Source organism: Podarcis pityusensis, assembly GCF_964106645.2.
Source record: "Podarcis pityusensis genome assembly, chromosome: 1".
Taxonomy (NCBI): domain Eukaryota; kingdom Metazoa; phylum Chordata; class Lepidosauria; order Squamata; family Lacertidae; genus Podarcis; species Podarcis pityusensis.
The window spans coordinates 65085676-65105734 of NC_138028.1; the positions used below are offsets into that span (position 1 = coordinate 65085676).

Genomic DNA, 20059 nt, shown 5'->3' on the forward strand with positions numbered 1-20059 from the left:
TGAATTATGTCTCTAAATAATAGCACAGTAGTACTTCTCCAGCATTGTAAAATAGCTTAGAGAGAAGTATGATGCCTGTAGTTAGTGTGATGCATTGGTAATTAAGAGGGTGTAAGGTTAAGCTTCATTAACTGTTGTAGGACTGTGGCTTGGGTTTTATTATGCCCTAGAGAACAGAAGAAGAGAGAGAGGTCAAACTATTAGAACCTGATTTTGTTTAGTGCATCTATCAAAGTAGGAAGAACAATGTAGCAGTTGACATAAGGAACAGAAATTCCTAACAGATATGAGGAAGATGCATTCTGATGTAGAAAAGCAAGATATTTAGTTGTACTGGAGAAGAAACCATTCCTGTGAAGGGAAGCTGTGAAAGCACATATCATTTTAACTACATTAAACTATCTCTCCCTCCCCTTTCCCCTGTTCCTTTTGTTTACAAATCTCCCATAAAACCAGTTAATGTGAGGAAATCAGGGTTTTTAAAGTATTAAAATCAAATGGGATGGTCTATCTAGTGCAGGTGCAGTGCCTGCATGCAGGTTACAGTCTGTTTCTCCCTTCTCTCACATGGGATGAGCCAGGTTGCAGGTGTATGATGGGCTGGTATGGAGAACAGATTTCCCCACACCTCCCATCCAGTAGCCCTGACATGCTTACACTGCAGTGGTTTTGAAAAATATGTACTGGCGTCCTGTCCCCTACACTATTCCAGTGCATTATTTGTTTCTGTGTACATGAACCTGGGAGTGAAGAGGAGGGAGGCATCAAGTCCTCTGGACTGTCACAGCCTTTCTCAACCTGTGGGTCCCCAGATGTTGTTGAACTACAACTCCCATCACCCCTAGCTAGCAAGGCCAGAGCTCAGGGATGATGGGAGTTGTAGTCCAACAACATCTAGGGATGTTGAGAACCGCTGGTAGAGCATGCTTACGTCTGTACACATGCAGTTGTAAGTGAGGAGGGAGAATCAGGGCTCTCGAGCTCTGAGGATCCTTGGGGGGGGGGCACCGTGAATCATTTTTATAACAACAACCTAATTGAATAGATTTGCCTATCATTAAATAGCTATTAGATACTTTAAAGAGTCTCTTAAAGTTACTTGTTAATTTTCCGGATACAAGAGGGAAACAGAGCTCAGGGATGATGGGAGTTGTAGTCCAACAACATCTAGGGACCCACAGGTTGAGAACCGCTGGTAGAGCATGCTTACGTCTGTACATATGCAGTTGTAAGTGAGGAGGAGGGAGAATCAGGGCTCTCTTGAGCTCTGAGGATGCTTGTGGGGGGGGGGCACCGCGAATCATTTTTATAACAACAACCTAATTGAATAGATTTACCTATCATTAAATAGCTATTAGATACTTTAAAGAGTCTCTTAAAGTTACTTGTTAATTTTCCGGATACAAGAGGGAAACATTTTGTAAATTTTGTCCAAACATTTTACCTTCCCAATGTAGAGATTTAGGTTTGTTTGTTTGTTGTTGTTTTTAAATCCTTTCAAAATTCAAGGTACTGTGAGTAGTCATTTATTTATTACACTGAAGCCCCACACTTCCTACAAGTTGCTCAGGGTGGTATATATACATTGTCCCCTCCAGGACCCCGTTTTGAAGTAGGGGGATTGGCCCAAGTGCACCAGTGAGCTACATAGCTGAGTGAAGTTTTAAGTATGAATCTGTCCGTTTCTGATCTGATACTCCATAGCCACTATGCTAAACTGACATATATCTTAGAGGAGCTATTTTTAATGTGTACAGATTACATGTTTTTAATTGCAACTTCACAATTTTGTTTCAAATTAGGCATATTTACTTATTAGCATCGACAGTTTATTTCTGATGAGGACTGTAATTGACATTTTCTTTCTCTGCTCCTTCACCATCATCAGGCTAGTGACACTGGGATGCTATAGTCATACATTGTTGACTGCATTAATTTGCATTTATAGACTCTGACATACCTCTGTTACACACACGAATTGGGATTGGGGGTGTCTTAAGTATTTGCAAAATATTTGGAGGAAGTCATTTAATGGACATACCTCAATTGTATGTTCCTCAAACATCACCCTGTGAGGCAACCGCATACTTGCTTTCTCATATGTCTGCAGCACAGATCAAATAATGATCTGCATTGTTTCCGTGTTGTAACAAGAAAAACATTTGGGAATTCTTAAAAAGTGCTACTGGTAAAAACAAGGGGGAGAATGCTGTTTAAGGAGAGACCACATTAAAGTGTTTCTTCTGGCTCTCAGCCACAAGATTTTAATGTGCAGCCTAGGACATTTGGTCACCTCTGCTACAGTGTGAGGCAGTCATTGCAGCAGCAGGTGTGCCCCTCATTGTAAGAGGCAGAATATAAAACAATGAGAAGCTTAGTGAGTTAAGTGACTGCTTACATGGGATTTATACTAATGATAATCTCTTCCAGAACAATGGCCTATGGCTGCACTGAATTGTTTTTGTATATAGCATACCGTTATCTTTATGTCAATTAAAGTGTTGCAGGTGTTACAGAGAAAACGGACGGCAGTTTTATTGAATACAACACCTGGGAAAGTAATTTAAATTGGATTATAGCTGCAAAAACATTTACATAACATTTGCCTTAAAAAAAATTTAAGTAGCTTATTTTAATATTTGAAACAATGAGCTATATTACAATTAGCTTAACCAAATAATAAAAACAACTTTGCTTATAGATGCTGAGATTTAAAAAATCAATTCTATTTTTACTTCCAGATTAGTGTCATTCTATCATTCTGTTTTATACTTGTTTATTAAGAAGTAAGTTTCACTGTGCTAATGGAGTTTCCTCTCAGAAAAAGCTTCCCATAAATTACCCCAAAGATTGGTTTAAAAAGCATCTTCTTTCCTTATTATTTCCCTATTCTAAAACCATCTTGCCTTCTAGTAATTCATTTTTCTGGTCAGCAAAGACCAGCAAACATTTTTCAAAGACTTTCTTTGCTCTGGGTCATGTCACTGCATGCAATAAAACTTTGGGGGACTCAAAGTGGGGTCTTCTCTGTGGTGTCGTCATGGCTTTGGAGTTAACTGCCCAGGGAAGTTTGTCAGGCTAGTGTAATGTAGGAATCTGAATGTAGAGAATCATTTTTTATTCACCCAAGAGCTTACAAAATGGGTCTTTAAAAACGTTTTTTCCTACTGTTGGTTAGCGCTAATATAGCATTTATATTTGTCTATATCGCTATGAAGATTTTAGGTAGAAATTTGATGGATAAACATGATAAATAAAGTCACTGGTCCTTTCAGGTGTTACCATTCCATGTAAAGAAAACAAGGGGGGCAACAGAGCCAAAAAAAAAAAAACACAGAGGCAAAAAATGTTCATGGAGCCACCACAGTTACATGAGAAGGCTCCCCACTACACACAGTCACCTCCATGAGCTGAGGGTAATAAGAATGACAAGGCAGAGGGCAAAACTAGTGAGCACAACTCTGTTTCCCCTGCTTCTCAATGCATTTTCTTCTCATGGAAGGGTAATTTTTGTGAGGCAAATTTTACTTAAAAGTCAGTATTGGATTCTCTGCACATAGGTTGAGTCTTGGGTGCAAATATATATCTGCCAAGGACACAGGAAGCTTCCTTATGTGCTGAGTCAGAATATTGGTGCATCTAGGTTGTTGTCTATACTGACTGGCAGCAAATCAGTAACCCCACTGCCGCAAACACATTTAAAAGGCCTTATAATGTTATTTAATTATTTATTGGTTATTTATCTAGCTGTTCACTAAATATATATCTAGCTACATTTTAGCCTCAGTGGCGTAGCGTGGGGGATGCAGGGGGGGCCGGCCGCACCGGGCGCAACTTCTGGGGGTTAGGGTTAGGGGGCGCAAATCCACGGGTTAGGGGGCGCAAATTACTTGCCTTGCCCCGGGTGCTGACAAACCACGCTACGCCACTGTTTAGCCTTCATGAGATTAGATACATTTCTGAGACCATGGAAAAGACAACATAAAAAATGTAATCACCTGTGTTTGTTTTCTGTAAATATGATGATGAAAAATCAATCCGAACAAAATGGGCTGTAGCTAACAAAATCATCCCATTTGTGCAAAGACTTCCACTTGTGCAATAGAACTTGTGCAATAGAACCCTTCCCTCTTTTCTCCCCACACCCCTTCAAGTCCACTCCAGAGGGTTTGGGGAAACCCAAAACAGATGGGGAGGCACACAGTGGAGAAGGGGGAGGGGAAATTCCATTGTGCAAGTGGAAGACCTTGTGTGAATGGGACAACTGTGTTGGATACAGCCCTTTAATTATATGTATTAACTGCGGGTCTGCAAATGGCAGCCTTGGAAGAGGGTTGATCTGCTTTTGGGCAGGCACTCGATCATACTATTCAAAGCATTTTTACCCACATCTACTTCTCACACTGCCATTTGTCTTTTGTTGAATCTCCTGTCCCTTAATTAGGAAGAACTCTAGCTCAACTTCTGTAACTTATCTTAGTAACAATGTTACGATTTGTTCTAATGAGATAAATGGTGAGTGAACTTCAGTAGAATCACTTCCTTGAGGACATCTCATGCCTCTTGATTATAATTCTTATTGTACTCAAGTCTGCTTGAAGAGTGGGAATCATGAATTCTATATTTAAACCTTGGATCTGTTCCAAGACTCTTACAGATAATTACAAATTCAGTTTGAAACGAGGGAAGAAACTTCTAGGATGGCAACCTACAATACCAATTTCTGTTTTAAAAAAACTAACTTGCTTAATGTGAACTATTGTTGGGTGATTATTCTGTAGGCTTATAATAGAACCTGGTAAGAAAACGATTTAACTTTATTTTTATAAATTGACTTTTGAATTCCTATAGTTTGTCTTACTGTAGAATAAGGTTACCAGACATCCCTGTTTCCCGGGGACAGTCCCCGGATTTACAAATCAGTCCCCTGACAAAATCCATCTATTTAGTAGGGGGTTGAAAAGTCTCCCTGGATTCATTGGAAAAAATCTGGTAACTTTACTGTAGAAAGAAGGAAGTTGGATCACTCAGCTGCCCTTAGAGAGGTAGTTCTAGTTTGGGTTATTGGAAGTTGGAGTCTGAAACATTTGGAGGGCACCAGGTTGGGGAAGGCTGCTGTACAGGCTACAGGGAGAGGAATGTCAGTAGTTGATGTAGCAGAAAGAAGTTCTTTTAGATTTGTCTAACAGATGGCAGTGGATAGCAAGAAGGGGACATAATTTGCTTACTCACTATTGTCCTAATGATCAAAAATCTCAGCAGAGGTAAGCAAGGAGTGTACACTGTTCCTTGACAATTAAGTCAATTTGATTTATAGAGACACAACACTTAATAAAGTATCTTTAAGCCAGACTATTGGAATATTAACAGAGTGTCTGGCTACTATTCTGACTAACATATATACTCAGGGAGTAAACTTTTTTAAAATAATGATTGTTTTAAACATGATATGCCACTTCAGAGCATTCAAAGCATTTCAGATTTATTTTGTTATAATCCTTAGTATTTCTTTAAGCTAGATCACTATTCTCCCTGTATTGCAGATGCGGGACTAAGTGGCAGAGGCTAGATTTGAACTAGGAACTTTCTTATTTGCAGCTCAGTTTCTTAGCTGTTGCTCCACACCAGCTCTCATTTAGCCTGTGTTTGGTATTCTGAGTCGTGATCCCCCTCTGCTTCTGGGTCACTGCATCAAAATTGAGATTGGGTGTCTTGCAAAGGTACACTCTAGCATGCTAATTGCACTCTGGCAACTCATGCCATAGAAATAGGATGCCAGATCCATTAGGTAGGCCCTAGTATTAAAAAAACATTCAACACATTATCTCATGCACATAACAGACTGAGATGTCTATTACTACAACACTTGGTCAGCTGCAATATCCTTGCAATCTTTTCAGCTGATTAGCAAGTTAGCTCCCAATTGGTAGAATACCTATGTAACTAGGCCAAAAATAAATAAATAAATCAGTCCTGTCAAGTTGGTATCTACATTTCCACTGCAGTCACTGGTCTAAAAAGCAAATGCAAATGTTACAGTCACCACCACAAATCATTTATTGCTACATTTGTACTAACTTTTCTGACGTGTTAGTATTTATTTATAAAACACATATGCATCTTTTACCTTTTTTTAATTCCCCAAGGTGGGAATCAGAGAGAAATGCAAACTTATTTCAGACTTATTTCAGTATGTGAACTGAAACACAGTTATCTTTTGGAATTCACACTTCTCAGAAATATTAGTGAAAACAATGTGCAAATATGCGTATGGGGGGAACTGTTGGCAAAAATGTTTTTAATTATATTAGGCAAAATGTACAAAAATGTGATAGTAGGAGAAATGTGTACATAAATGTATATGATTTTGTGGGGGGATTTAAGAAACTCAAAGTGATGTGGAAAGAGAACACATTGAAAAAAATGAGGAACTTAGAAAAACCAAAATCGATAGATTGATCCACCTTCCCCAAGGTTATAAAATTTTAACATTCAACAGGCATTAAGATAATATTTTAAATGTTTATTTATATGGCTCCACAACATAGGAATGTGTGTACATTCAGCTGTAAAATGTCTACATTAGAGAACTTTGCGTAAGTTATTACATACTCGAATATAGTATGAGATGTGTTTTGCAACGCCACCCACGTCCCTTTTGCATGATAAACCCATTTTGTGTAACAGGTTTGTATGTGTCTGAGGGTGAGTTTGACTTGAGTCAAAGGATAGCAGGTAAATGGGATCATTGGCAATTTTTCAGTTTTAGATCAGGATTGAATTGTCTTGTCGTTTGTGAATGAATGGGTTCTTTAAATTTGATGCCTTGGCATGCTTGAAATAAAAGTAAAAGGAGAAAATCCAAACAAATAAATGCATCTGGTTTAATCCTGGCAGATTCTTATTGTATGGCATTTCTCTGCTTTTAGCACTTTCCCCTAATAATTGGCTTTGAACTGCTGGGACTTCCCATGCATGTGATGACAGGCTCTGGTGGATTGAGCGCACAAGACAAATAGTGGGTCCAATGGTCATGTGCTGTAGAGGGAAATGAGGGGCTCGTGAACCTGGGAAGGTAGCTCATCTAGGATAAGGAAAACTCTGATCCTAAACCTTTGCTGCCTTGTGGCAATACTCATTTCTGAGAAAAGCTTCAGGAGTAAATATCAAGGAACAACCCACACTTGCTGCCCTGCAGCCTCCATAATGTAATCTTATTGTTGTTGTTGTTGTTGCTTTTATTTGCTTTTCTATTACAGTTCTTCATTGGTATATCAACATTAGTACAACAACTGTTGCATTCAATGTGTGTGTTTGTGTGTGTGTGTGTGTGTGTGTGAGAGAGAGAGAGAGAGAGAGAGAGAGAAAGAGAGAGAGAGAAAAGGGGGGGGGGGGATGAAAACTTCTTTTCATGTACTTCCCTTCCACTCCTTCCCTGGTTTCCTCTCTATTCCCAACCTATCCGCATCTTCTTGTTCTGCTAGATTGACTGTCTTATTATAATAATTTTTCATATATTCTATATATAACATCCGATCCTCATTAAGTTTTTTTATCTGTTTCTTATTCTATTAGTCATACCTGCTAGTTCCGAGTATTCCAGCATTTTATGATGCCACTCCTCTTTTGTTGGACCCGCATCTGTTCTCCACTTTTGTGCAAGTAAAATCTGCACAGCTGTGGTCGCATACATCAATAGACTCGCTTGTTTTGGGAGGACTTCTGTCCTTACTATACCCAGAAGGTAAGCTTCTGGGTTTTTAGGAAAGGATCCTTTAAACTTTTTTTTCAATTCATTCCATAATGTAATCTAGCTCCCGTCCTATGCTTACCTTTCTCTTTCTCTCAGAATCAGGGAAGAAGGCATGCGACTTACACGTGGTTTGGATTACTTTTGCCACTGCAAATGTCTCTGATGTAATGCAGGAGCAAAAAATATTCTTGTGGGAGGCCAACCCCAGCCCATGTGCCCATAGTTCACCATCCCTGGAATTAAGTGTCACTATAAATAAATGATAAATGGCTTTAGAATTGGAATGGGCTTTGTAGGCCAGCTAATTCATGTCCCTGCTCAAAGCAGAAAATCCATATCTAGAGCACCCCCAACACATGACTTTCTAGCCTCTGCTTGAAGACCTCCAGTGAGGACAGCCCATTTCCAGGTAATTGGTTCCCTTGTCAAACTTCTCTTAACATTTTAACATTTTTCCTAATGTTCAACTGAAACCTACTCTAATAAAACTTAAACAGAATAGATCTAGTCCTGCCCTCTGGGGTAGCAGAGAACAAAACTTTGTTCTCTTATTTGTGTTAGTTCTTGAGGCATTTGTAGAATGCTAGCATGTCTGCTCTCATCTTCCCTGCATTCAAAGAATATCCAGTTATTTCAACCTTTCCACAGAAGACTTGTTTTCCATACCTCTGACAGGCTTTGTTGTCCTCCCCTGAACCCATATCATTTTGTCTCTTATCACAGGCGTACCTAGGCTTCTTTGTACCCTTGGCAAGGAGTTGTATCGGCGCCATCCAACTCTTGTGCTCTTGGCAAGGAGATGTATTGGTGCCTCCAAAGCCAGGAGAGACTATGAACCAGAAACTCAAAAGTTTGTTTTTTGTTACCTTTCCTGCTCCACCAGTGACTTCCTTTGCAGTCATCATGGTTGGGTCAGGTCTACTTTGCTCCTCCTCCTCCTCCTCTTCTTCTTCTTGTCTGTCTGTCTCTGTCTGTCCGTCTGCCTTCCTCCTCAGAGTGGAGAGGCATGATTTTTGTGGCCCCCCCCCAAGCCTGCGCCCTTGGCAGGGGCCAACCTGGCCAACCCCTGTCTATAATATATCTTCAAGGTGCATCACCCCAAACTGGACACAGTTATTCATATGAGATCAGAATCAAATGGAATTATTACTTCCTGTGATTTTGGTTACTATGGTTCTACTAGCAGCTTTGTGCCTGGTATTGCTTGAGAATGCCATCTTGATTGAAAATGGCGTCCAATTGTATCCAAACATAGACAAAAATCTACTACTTGATCATACAAAACTTGGTTCAATTTTTTTTAGAGTTGGCCTAATACCTACCAAACTGGTAAACTGATTTCTAAAATATATAATAGGCTAATTAATGCAGCCTAAAATTGCTTAAGGTTTTTTGTGTGGTTTTTTTTTTGCAACCATAGCACTCTGTTGATTCATGTTCAGCTTGACAGACCCTTTTCATGGATACTACTGCCAATCCAAGTATCTCCCATCTTATTCTTGTGCATTTTATATTTGCCTGAATGCAGCTTTACATTTGTCTCAACTGAATTCCAGCCTAGTTTCCTATCAAGATCTTGAATTTCAGTCCTGAAGTATTAGCTATCCTTCCTATTTTTGTGTGTTTTTTGTGTGTTTTTCAAATCTGATAAAGGTTCTCTCCACCCCTTTATCTAAGTCGCTGATGAAAATATTGAAGAGCACCTGGTCCAACCCGAAGGTAGTCCTCTCAAAATTTCCTTGCAGTTTGATGAAAAACTATTAATGAGCACTCTTTGAGTATAGTGTTCCAACCAGCTGTAAATCTACATGATGGTATTATTATGTGGCCCACATTTAATTACTTTCCAAACTGAATATAAAAGGGGACATTGTCAAATGGCTTGCTGAAATCATTAGAAATTATATTGACAGGCTTCCCATAGTCTACTAAGTAACCCAATAAAAAAGAGAGATCAGATTAGTCTAGCTAGTAGGATTTATTCTTGACAAATCCATGCTGTTTCTTACTAATCACTGCATTGTTATCAGGATGCTTACAAACTGACTCCTCTGGTATTGAAGCGAGACTGACTAGTCTGTAGTCTCCTGGATTCTCCTTCCTCCTCTTTTGTGAAAATTGGGGCAAGATTTACCTGTGTCTATTCCTGTGACACCTTATTCATTCTCTGGAATTTCTCAAATATTATAGACCAAGGTTCTGATGGTACATCCACTGGTTCCTTTAGTACCTTGAGGTGAGCTGCCAATACCATCATTAATGTTTGCTGTGAGCTGTTAAATCTTCTTTAACAATATTTCTCTAATTGTTTAATAAAAGCAGCTCATTTAAAACATTTATTATTTTTCATTCAGGAACTTCCCTCACCTTTGCTGAGTACCGCTGTAAATGAAATAGAAGAAGAAGCAACAGCTGTGAAGTCCAAACAAGATTCTCAGGAATCCATGAGAATAGCCTGGCGTTACCAGAACATACCAAAACTGGAGGTAAATTTTATTTCATAGTAATTTCTTCAAATAATGGTGTATGGTAAACTGAAAGTATTTCTTGACAAAAATTTCCTGTTAAAATGATAAGCTAACTACACCATTTAGCACTTATTCCAAAAAATGTTTTGCCCCACCTTAGGCTTACAATATTAAATAGCAGAGTGGAAGAGCACTTAATAACTCTTTCATCCTCTGTTGATTAGCCATTGAAAATATTCTTCCAGTCACTTTGCTGGTGTGGGGAATGGCTGGGGGAGGTATTTTGGGAGGAGAGTCAGCATAAATTGTTGAACACCTCTCTCTTTTCTGTTGATTCTCTCCACAAATGGACCCACTCAACCTTTTGTGTTTCATTAGCAAACATTGGCTTGGGAATTCTTGTTTCCCAAGAAAATGTGTAGTACTACCATAAGTGGGCTATACTGTCATAAGAACAGTAAATATTAAATTATAAAGGCTTCAGCATCAGAGCTGTACAATTTACTACACAGGTTTTCAAGAAGTATCCTTTTCATTTATACAAGAAAGCTTTATAAATTTATCTGAATATAGAAGCGTTTATATAGGTTGAATGAATTGTACTTAGATCCCTCTAGTGAAAGCATGGAATTGAATCAAGCTGTTGACTTGCTTATCCATGTGCGTAATAAGTAAAGTAAGCACTTGAGATTATATCAGCTTCACTGTCACTATAAACTAATCGTTATGAAGGCAGCATGTAAGAAACAAGCCCAGTGGTCAATTCTACAGAGTTTACGGTTGTTAGTGTTTTGTGAATTATATTTCTCCCTAGGCTAGCTATTTTCTTGTGCAGAATAATGGTATGGTGAAATCTCTAAAATTACATGCAATATTTTGGTGTCCATAGGAACTTGCTTTGTTTGGCTTTAGTATTTTATATATCTGATGTAAGTGTAGTGAACTGCCTAGTAAGTTCAGGCTTATTCTAAGGAATATAATTGGAATATGACAAAATGATTTTACAAGGCTTGGCATGTTTGGTTTTCTTTGTAATTGCACAGACATGTCTATGTATTCATATCAGAGAGAAGATTTATATATGATGACATGCCAAATCAAAGACCCTCCAGGATGGTTATGTGACCTCATCAATTTTTATTAATATGAAGCTTGATATAGCATGTTGAACCATCACAAAACAGACTTAGTTCATATGTGGAGGTAGGGGGAAGGAATACCAAAATTTGAAAAAACTGATATTTTTGAGAAGTACAGTTAAGCATCCCAGTTTGCTCCAATAATATACCATGTTTCATTTTATATTATAATGGAGGTTATATGTGATGAAAATTGAAGTGAGGTGTAATCCAATTTAAACTGGTGGTTGCATAGCTAAAGCTTTATTAACTAAGACCGGACTGAGGTCAGAGTTGGGAACTACAAGTAAAAACTCTCTAATGTATCATTGGGAATGTTCAGCCTCCTGGCAAAATTGTTCGGTCATGATTAATTGTGGTAGAGCAGATATCCTTATACGTTCCTGATGCATGCATAATTCTGGTGTTTGCCACTCACCTCTGAACAACTAAATGTCAAGTGCTCATGCTCCAATTCCAGCCACTCTTTAAAACTACCTTGCAATCCTTGTCTCTGAATGGACTACATGATCCTTGGTGTCCCTTCCAACTCCACAATTCTATGATTCTATGAAACATTTCTCCATTACTTACCTTGTCACTTCTGTTTGTCAGTACCTTCCTCTCTGCCTTGGGTGAGTCTGGACAGAATTCAAAGGGCTGCAAATGCATGAGGGTTTTTTGGCATCCACTTCCAGGGCAGTCTGTCATGACCCACAAACAAGCTGTCCCCAAAGATCAGAGGGACTCTCTAGGACAGCAGTCTACTAGGGGACTATAACTGGAAAGGGAAATTGGCATGTGCTCAAATCCATACAGAAGTGCTTTGCACACCGAAAGCTGTGTTCATCCTGTCAACTGCTCCTGCTCTCCTATTTCCTAGCTGGCACAATTTATTTATTTAAGGTAACTTGTATCAGGGCTTTCAGACCCAGCACCAGAAGTTTGCATGGTGCAGCAAATGCCATCATGTCTTTGTTTTTGGTTTTTAAAGTTTTATTAGCACTAGAATTAGGATTCTTATTTTAAGGTCAGTTACTTATTTCAGGGCACAGCTCTGATAAGAAAAGTGCTGGGCTGGCTGCCCAGCCCTGTCCCCACTGCTGCCCACAGCACCACTGCCACTCCCTACTCCATTCTTTGGTAAGCTTGTGGGGTGCAGCAGGGAAGTGCTGAAAGGACCAGGAAGGTGTCTTGCCCAGGCCTCCCTGAAACCTTACACCAGTCATGACACCTTTCCAGTATATCTTTAGTTTTCCTGAGGACTAGTTGGAAAATAAAGAGCAATTTTTGGGGGGGAAAGAAAGTCATTTTATACATATGTTATGTTTCCAGATTAAATTGGTAGGTATCAACCCAACATACCAGAAAATTAAATCTCAGTATCAAAAGTATAGGTAAATGTATCCTAACTAGTAATTGATATTTTTAAAATAAAATGTTTCTTGTAATTTCCACACAAGCATAGGGGAGTGAGTAGTGGTAGAGAAATTTGAGAGATCCACATTAGTTTCATCCCCTTCATGCTGCCTTGGGAATTTTAAAGGTGTTAGGAGGATCTCTGACTTGCAGTTTGACAACTCTAATGTTGCAGGTACATTGTCTGGGCAGCAAATTCCAGAGGCTTGGGTATTTGTTTAACTATTTTATTTGTAATTGGCTAACCATTTGATAGGCAAAGTAAAAACAGTAGGTATTCTGTTGCTTGTACCAAGCAGGTAAAGTGTGTGTTCCTTTACCCCGCTGTCCCCCACCTCTCTCTCACACACACATATACTCCCTCTTTTAATGAATGAACTGCTTGTATTCTTAGGGCAATATATAAACTGTCACAGCATGAAATCAATTTTCTGCCTTGATTCATCCTAAATCTGAGAATTTCTAGCACATTAGTATTGCAATTAGAAACGTTAACAGCAGACGGTAGCATAAAGACATATTCTGCTCCATGACAACTTAGGTTATTTCTCCTTGTGCAGGCTAGCTCATAGGAATCCAAGGAAAAGGTAGGCTTGAAACCACATTCAGCTAATAAATTTATTATCTCACACTTAAGAGAAATGTATTTTTTCCTCCCTTTTGCTCTGTCTCTGTGGTCATGCTGCTGCTAAGATAGATTATTCATGCTTACTTGATTCAGGTGGGCTTTTTGCAAGCTTCCCCACTAGGCCTGGGAATGTGGTACATTGAGGTCTATTCATAGGCTTCTGACATAGCCAGGCTTTTATTGCCTGGTGTTTTATTGCGACCAAATCCTAGTCTCCACCCAGTTTGTAGGCACTGTGCTTATTCTTTAGAATCAAGAAAGGTTATCACCTACCTTAATCCATGCAACTGTGTGGATTAGGGACACCAGTGTTCCCCAGGATTCTCAAAGAGGATCCTGGAAACTTCTTGTTTCTTCTCTTTTGCTGTCTGTACTAAACTCTCTTGGGCCTCAGTGAGGATTTGCATCTGAAATAGGCAACCTGGAGCTTTTCTCAATGAAGACATCAGATCAAAGTTCAGTTAGTCAAGGCCTTTCTAAAACATTAAGGGGGCTTGGACTTACACAATAAAAAGATGAGCTCTGGCAGAGATTGCAGTAAAAACATTCTGATCAGTAATCCGGATAAAGGATAGATTATAGGGCAAAGAACAGCTCTTGTTTAAATTGCTTTGAGAACGCCCAAACAAAATAACTTGGAACTTCTGAATTTATTTTTAAACAATACTCATATTTTATTTTATTTTATTTTATTGACAGATTTTGTTCTATTTTATTACACTTTGTAACATTTAATAACTAAAATAAAAACACAGATAGCATTTTTAAAATAATTGCTAAGTACCTTCTGCATTCTGGTATAGTATAAGAAACCAAGGTTATAAGAAAATTTGTTTCTTGTTAGCAGTGTTGAATTTGTTACTGTTTTTATTTTTTGCTTATTAAAGCTTTACTTTTTCTGTTACCTTAGTTTTTTCAAACAATGTATTGTTGGGATACAGTTTTAATGATCATTTTTTACTGATTGTTTTTAAAATAAAAACCATAATAGACACAGAGATTTGATTAATTTTTGAATTTATATCATTATAAATACAAAAACCTGGTATTCTTTATGTATGAATGGCCACCCACAAGTCTGGCCAGTTTTCTATAAAATGGGCAGGAGGATGTGAAGTTAAGACACACAACAGAACAAGAAGGTTGAGTGACAATGAATAGTGTTTTCTTACTTTTGTATGCGTGCAAAAGTGGAGCTACAATAACTTCTAGTTTATGTAAAAATTAAAAAACATTCAAATTGTCATCGTGCTACAATACAACTTTTTCACAGCAAAATTCTGTAGATGTCTACTTAGAAGTAAATTCTGTTGAGTCCAGTGGCACTTAATCGCATGTAAATGTGTCTAAGATTGCAGCCCCAGTAACATATTGTTCGTTTGTTTTCTTGTGTTTGAAACAAGAGAGAGAGAACACAATAGAAGTTATTCCTCAAAATGTTCATGCATGCAGCCATTAATATTTTAGTTACCTGGCTCTTTTACAGTAATTTGAAAGAGTAAAACAAAATTCATATTATTTGTAAAATGACTTTTATTATAAAAGTAATTTGAAAATTTGATTCTTGAACTGTTCAAAATATCCAAGTGATATTTTGCCTTTTCTCTCTGGTTACTGCAATGTGATAAGAACAAATGGGATGAGGATGCATGTTTCTGCAGTTCACATCTCCAGTTACACTGGGAACCATTGCACACACAAAAAAGCTACATTTGCAGTTCCCTGGGGCTTCTTTTCTTCATTCAGCAGTCAAACTGTGTGCACAGTTGCCAAAACTGGACTGGGAATCATTTTTAGCATCAGTCACATTATTGTGCCTCTTAGTATTGTCAGCAGCAGTCACATTTTTGGCCCTTTTGGAATATGACTCCAGACCATTTTTCCTTCTCATGTTTCTTGAAGGAAAGTGGAAAAGGGCTGCTACATAGAGACTTCCCATCCTTCTAAACATGTACCGGTAATTGGTGTTCTCAAGCTGATAGTAATGTCCATGTAATGAGAAGGCTGAACTGTCTGCATCCTCCAGTGAATCAGGTCATGATGGCTACATAATCTCTCCAGTGCCAGAGGCTATATCCCTCTGAAAACCAGTTGCTGGGGAACATGCCTAGGAAAGGTTCTGGGCTTTCTATAGGCATCCAGTTGGCCACTGTGGGAACAGAATGTTGGACAAAATGGTCCACAATGGCTTCCTATATGTTTTAGTCAATGTGTCAGCACACTGCTCTTATGTTGTTTTTGTTGTTGTTGTTGTTTTTGTAGAAAGATGGTTATTAGAAAGCAAACTACTTTTAGCTAGGATACTAATCAGTAGGATAACATATCTTCAGCCTATCAGATAATGCCAAAATTCATGTGTGTCTTTTGTGTATGTAGAAGACTACCTCCACCATATGGATATCTGATGGTGGCAGCAGAAATAAAGGACCTTTGTTTCTCTTACTGGCTATATGCTGAAACAGCAGGCATAGCTGAACTAGAACATGGGCAAGGAGACGCATGAAGTAAACAAAACACAATTGCTGTGTCACCAGTAACATTTGCTGTAGGAAAAAGAGGGAAGACCGAGCTGCAAAACAGCAATTCTAGCTTCAGCTTTTGTTTGGAGGGTGCCTCGAGTACTTCCCTGATCGCCTGGCCTGCATGGTTGCTTAATTCTAACATACATAATAATTCCCCAATGGCTGAGGTTTGCTCCATGGGAAAACGTGTGTATGTGTCAAAGAGGGGGGTGGTATTGTGACCACTTACATTGGTGTAGTGTGCTGACTTTAGTAGTAGTGTACACTTAAAGTGCAGATTATGTGAATAACCTGTTGAAAAAATGGGTATTAAATTTTTTAATTGCATTTTAACAGGGGAAACATATGCATTGTTTTCACAGGTGACCCAAGCAGCCTGTTCAAAATTTGGACACTACTTTGATTTATCAAAAACAATGGCTCCAGAATTAATCCAGAACATAAAGTGGTATGGCTTTCCCCTTCTTGAAGAAAAAGCTTTGTATCCTGATATAAAATCATGGTGAGTTTGAAAAGCTTCTAATTTTAGTTGTTTGCACAAAAACTGAGGAGGGTTTGGAGGACCAATTTCATAGACATAAAATTGTGTGCAAATAATTGTACTGTCAGGAGTAAGTTGGCCAGGCATCAATATTTATAGCAAAACCCTTTCCTTGCCATATTCTAAGCTCCACCCCTTGCAGGAGCTTCCTCTCTTAATTGCAGAGATCTTGGACTGGACAATATACATGTTGTAGTAAGGCTGCTTGTGGTCCTTCTCTGTGGGTTCACAAAATGTAGTAGAACTAATCTGCCAAGACCACTATTATATCTGCTGCAGCTTATTTTTAAAACATCTGTCTAAATTGAACATTAATAAATCCTGTTGTCTCTGATTAGTGGAGCTTGTGTGGAAGGAAGACCTGGGCATTGCAAGGGCCCTTGGTGCACCCCATGAGCTCTGCACACAGACGGTCTGAGGATGACTTGAACAATTAGCTTTCTTCAATATGCAAATTTGCTTTCAATTTGCATATTGAAGTAGTATGCTGTTTATTGTTTTAATCTGCTGGTGCTAGAGTTTGTTCTTTAAAATATCTTTATACAGTTTTCAATACAAGCAGAAATATATACTTGCATTGAGAAAAGAGAGAAAAAACGCATAAATACATAAGTTAAAAAAAAAGAATAGGAAACATTCTCTGGCATAAATAGTTTTTTTATTAGGATAATTATATATTTTTAAAAAATATTGAATGCTTTATATATTTTCTAAAAACCTGCTCAGATATGTGAGCTGCTGTAGGATGGCTTTGCCCTGAAATTCATTACTGGAAATATATATATATATACTACAGCCTCCATGCAAAGCCATACTAGTTTGGAAGTAGAAGGCAGATTTTCTGTCACCATAGTGTCCATGAGCATAACACTATTTTCTGTCTCTCATAAGAATGAACAACAAGTATTAATATAAAAGAGAAATGGGTAGATTCGTGGATATCATGGGATAGGGATTAATTTCCTCCCGGCTCCATTTACCACAGCAGTCCTAGTCGCCAGGATCAGACTGATCTGCAGAGCAAATGTTCTATATAATCTATAACCCAGTGGCAATATTTTCATGGGTGGGGTTTCCCCCCCCAAAAATTTGGCATCTGTTTTGATTCATCAAAAGCATGCTCCCGAACTAATCTTGACCATAGCACAATGTTACAGAATGTTGGGAACTGGCATTTAGATATTCAAATAATTCTTTCTTTTCCAGATGGTTTTCTTGCCAAATCACTTGTTGGGCTGGATTCAAGTACCCCACTTTGCTAGAGTAATGGTGAAAAAACAGTTGGGATGAAGATGATATAGGCTAGAACAGCTTGGCTGCCCCCTCAGACAGAAGCCAATATGTTCTTAGGGGGTTTTTGCCACTGCAGCTGCCACCACGTACAAGACAAGGCAGTTTTAAAAGCAGCCTGCTACTACAGCTGTGGGAGCTGCACCACATAAAACAGTAGAGAGAGTCTCATCATAGAGTACACAGTGTCCTACATTATACAGAAAGAGACTCTTTGGATTGCAGCCATAGGTTTGAGTTATAGCTAATGGTGATTTTGATAAGCCAGTGGTTGCCATCCTTTTTGGACCAGTGGGCATATTTTGAATTTTGAGAGAATGCTGGGGGTGCAAGTCCCAAAATGGTGGCAATGGGGGTGTGGCATATCATACAGTGGCTGTCATAGGGTCTGGCAAAACACAATATTAGAAAGCGTACAATCATGATGCTTTCCTCATAATTGTATTTCCATATAAGAAAAGGCTTAACCTGTTGAATATCTGCCTAGAAAATAAAGCGGCAGGAGGAAAATCACATTAAAGGGGGGTGCAGTACCTCTTTAGGATCCTAGGAATTCCTATTTCCTGGTGTCTAAGCCACCCATCAGTCACAACTATGACTTCACATATCAGCTAAAACACTGACAAGTGGGAGCATCCAGGCTTGCTCATTTCACAGACATTGCTTAGAACGGTACCCTCACATTTTGCTTCATGGTTTTCTTTCTAGGAGGGTTATATACTTGATTCTTTGCGGGGGAGATCCTGGGGACACAACTGAAGGTGCTTGGTTGGTGACCCCTGATAAATAGTCATATCTGATAGCTATATTCCTTTACAGTTGCCACCCAGGTTTCTTAATAATAGGGTATAATACAGATCCAGTATATTTTAGTATTCCAGAAAGAATATTGAATAATTGATGCTACATTTGCTTGTATTATTTGCTGCTTCGATGGGGTATATATTAAAATGGGCTTAAATGAACATAGAGCTTGGATTTCCTGATAAATCTGCTAAAACAGCTTAAAATATCTCTCCTAATGGAGTCTGCTTCCCGATAATAGGCCTATTTGTCATACATTTTGATAACCTTCCCTTTGTTAAATGTTTAGAAACTATCAATAAGGAAGTCAGAGACTGTGTTGTAACTAGGATACCTCCTTACAAGCTCCTGCTTTATCAGTAACTAGATGGTTAAACAAAAAAAGGATGAGAACGTATTGTTTAAACACATTAGCTGAATTAAAGTGTTGGGGAACAAATCTGTAGGAAAAGTAGCTGACTTTCTGAATGCAACATAGATATCTGTTGCCCATAAAATATGACAAATCCTACTAACAAGATTATTAGTTGGCTCTAGTTAACAAGTTCACTTCCATCAGCAAATACATCACCTGTGAGCATATATATTTTACATATTAAATTATAAATAGGGGATTTAGCTGGGATGTGTCAACTTGCATCTGTTCTATGGAGTCTTTCTGTCTCACAGAATAACAGATACAATTTTGCCATTATGATTCGCCATTTCTTGACAATATAGAGAAAGATTGCTGATCATGTTATGAGTGTGCAGTCATTTTCATTATTAAGCACTTTCTAAACTAGACTTTAGGCTACGGTGTTGAACCTCTTTCATCTTGGGGGCTACATTCCTATCTGGATAATCTTCTGAGGTCCACATCCTGGTTGTAAGCAGGGCCAGAGGTGAAAGTGAGTGGACCAACAAATGTAAATTTGACCTGTGTACCATAGTCTAGTTTCTACACATCTTTATACACTCCTCTTTTTCCTTAGGCATTACCAGAGTTTAAGCACACATTCCACCCATGCAAAAACTCTCAGGGTATGAAACAGGGCCAATGAAGAGTGTGGTCTGGGGACAGTTTCAAGGACTAGGTAGAGGCCTGAGGTTCCCAACTCCAGCTTTAGGTCAGTTCCCTATTCCATAATCTGTTATCCAGCATAACTCAGATGAAAATCAGGACATTTGTGAAACTAACTGCCTTAAACAAATAGATAGATTCCACAAGCTTTCCTGCCGCCACCCACATGACCCCTTGCAAACTTTGCATGTTCCTCCCCATGGTTTGCTCATGGTTTTGTGGTTATGGCCGCCGCCACCACCGGGGGAGGGAAATGCACCACTTCCCCAGGAAAAGGTTCTAGAGTCCACCCTTCTTCTTTCCAAAACCTAGTAAGCGCTAACAAGGCTCTGGGAAGGAGCCCTTGTGCCTTCTTCTCAATGCTGCTGCTGCCCCAGGAGCTGCTTCTGTGGCCCCTGTCTGCTGGCCGGGAGAAATTGGGGTGCCCTGAGAGCAAGTCAGAAACTGTGGCGG

General features: G+C 38.9%; 1 protein-coding gene across 4 annotated transcripts in view; it reads left to right on the forward strand.

The window, feature by feature from the left end:
• The window catches only part of ELP4 (elongator acetyltransferase complex subunit 4), a 149791-nt gene that overhangs the window by 26031 nt on the left and 103701 nt on the right, over nucleotides 1-20059 (forward strand). For all 4 annotated transcript variants that reach the window (XM_080983752.1, XM_080983753.1, XM_080983754.1 and 1 more), the window contains exons 4-5: nucleotides 10108-10239; nucleotides 16271-16410. In XM_080983752.1, coding sequence (XP_080839878.1) covers nucleotides 10108-10239; nucleotides 16271-16410 — 272 coding nt within the window. The remainder of the gene's footprint in view (nucleotides 1-10107; nucleotides 10240-16270; nucleotides 16411-20059) is intronic.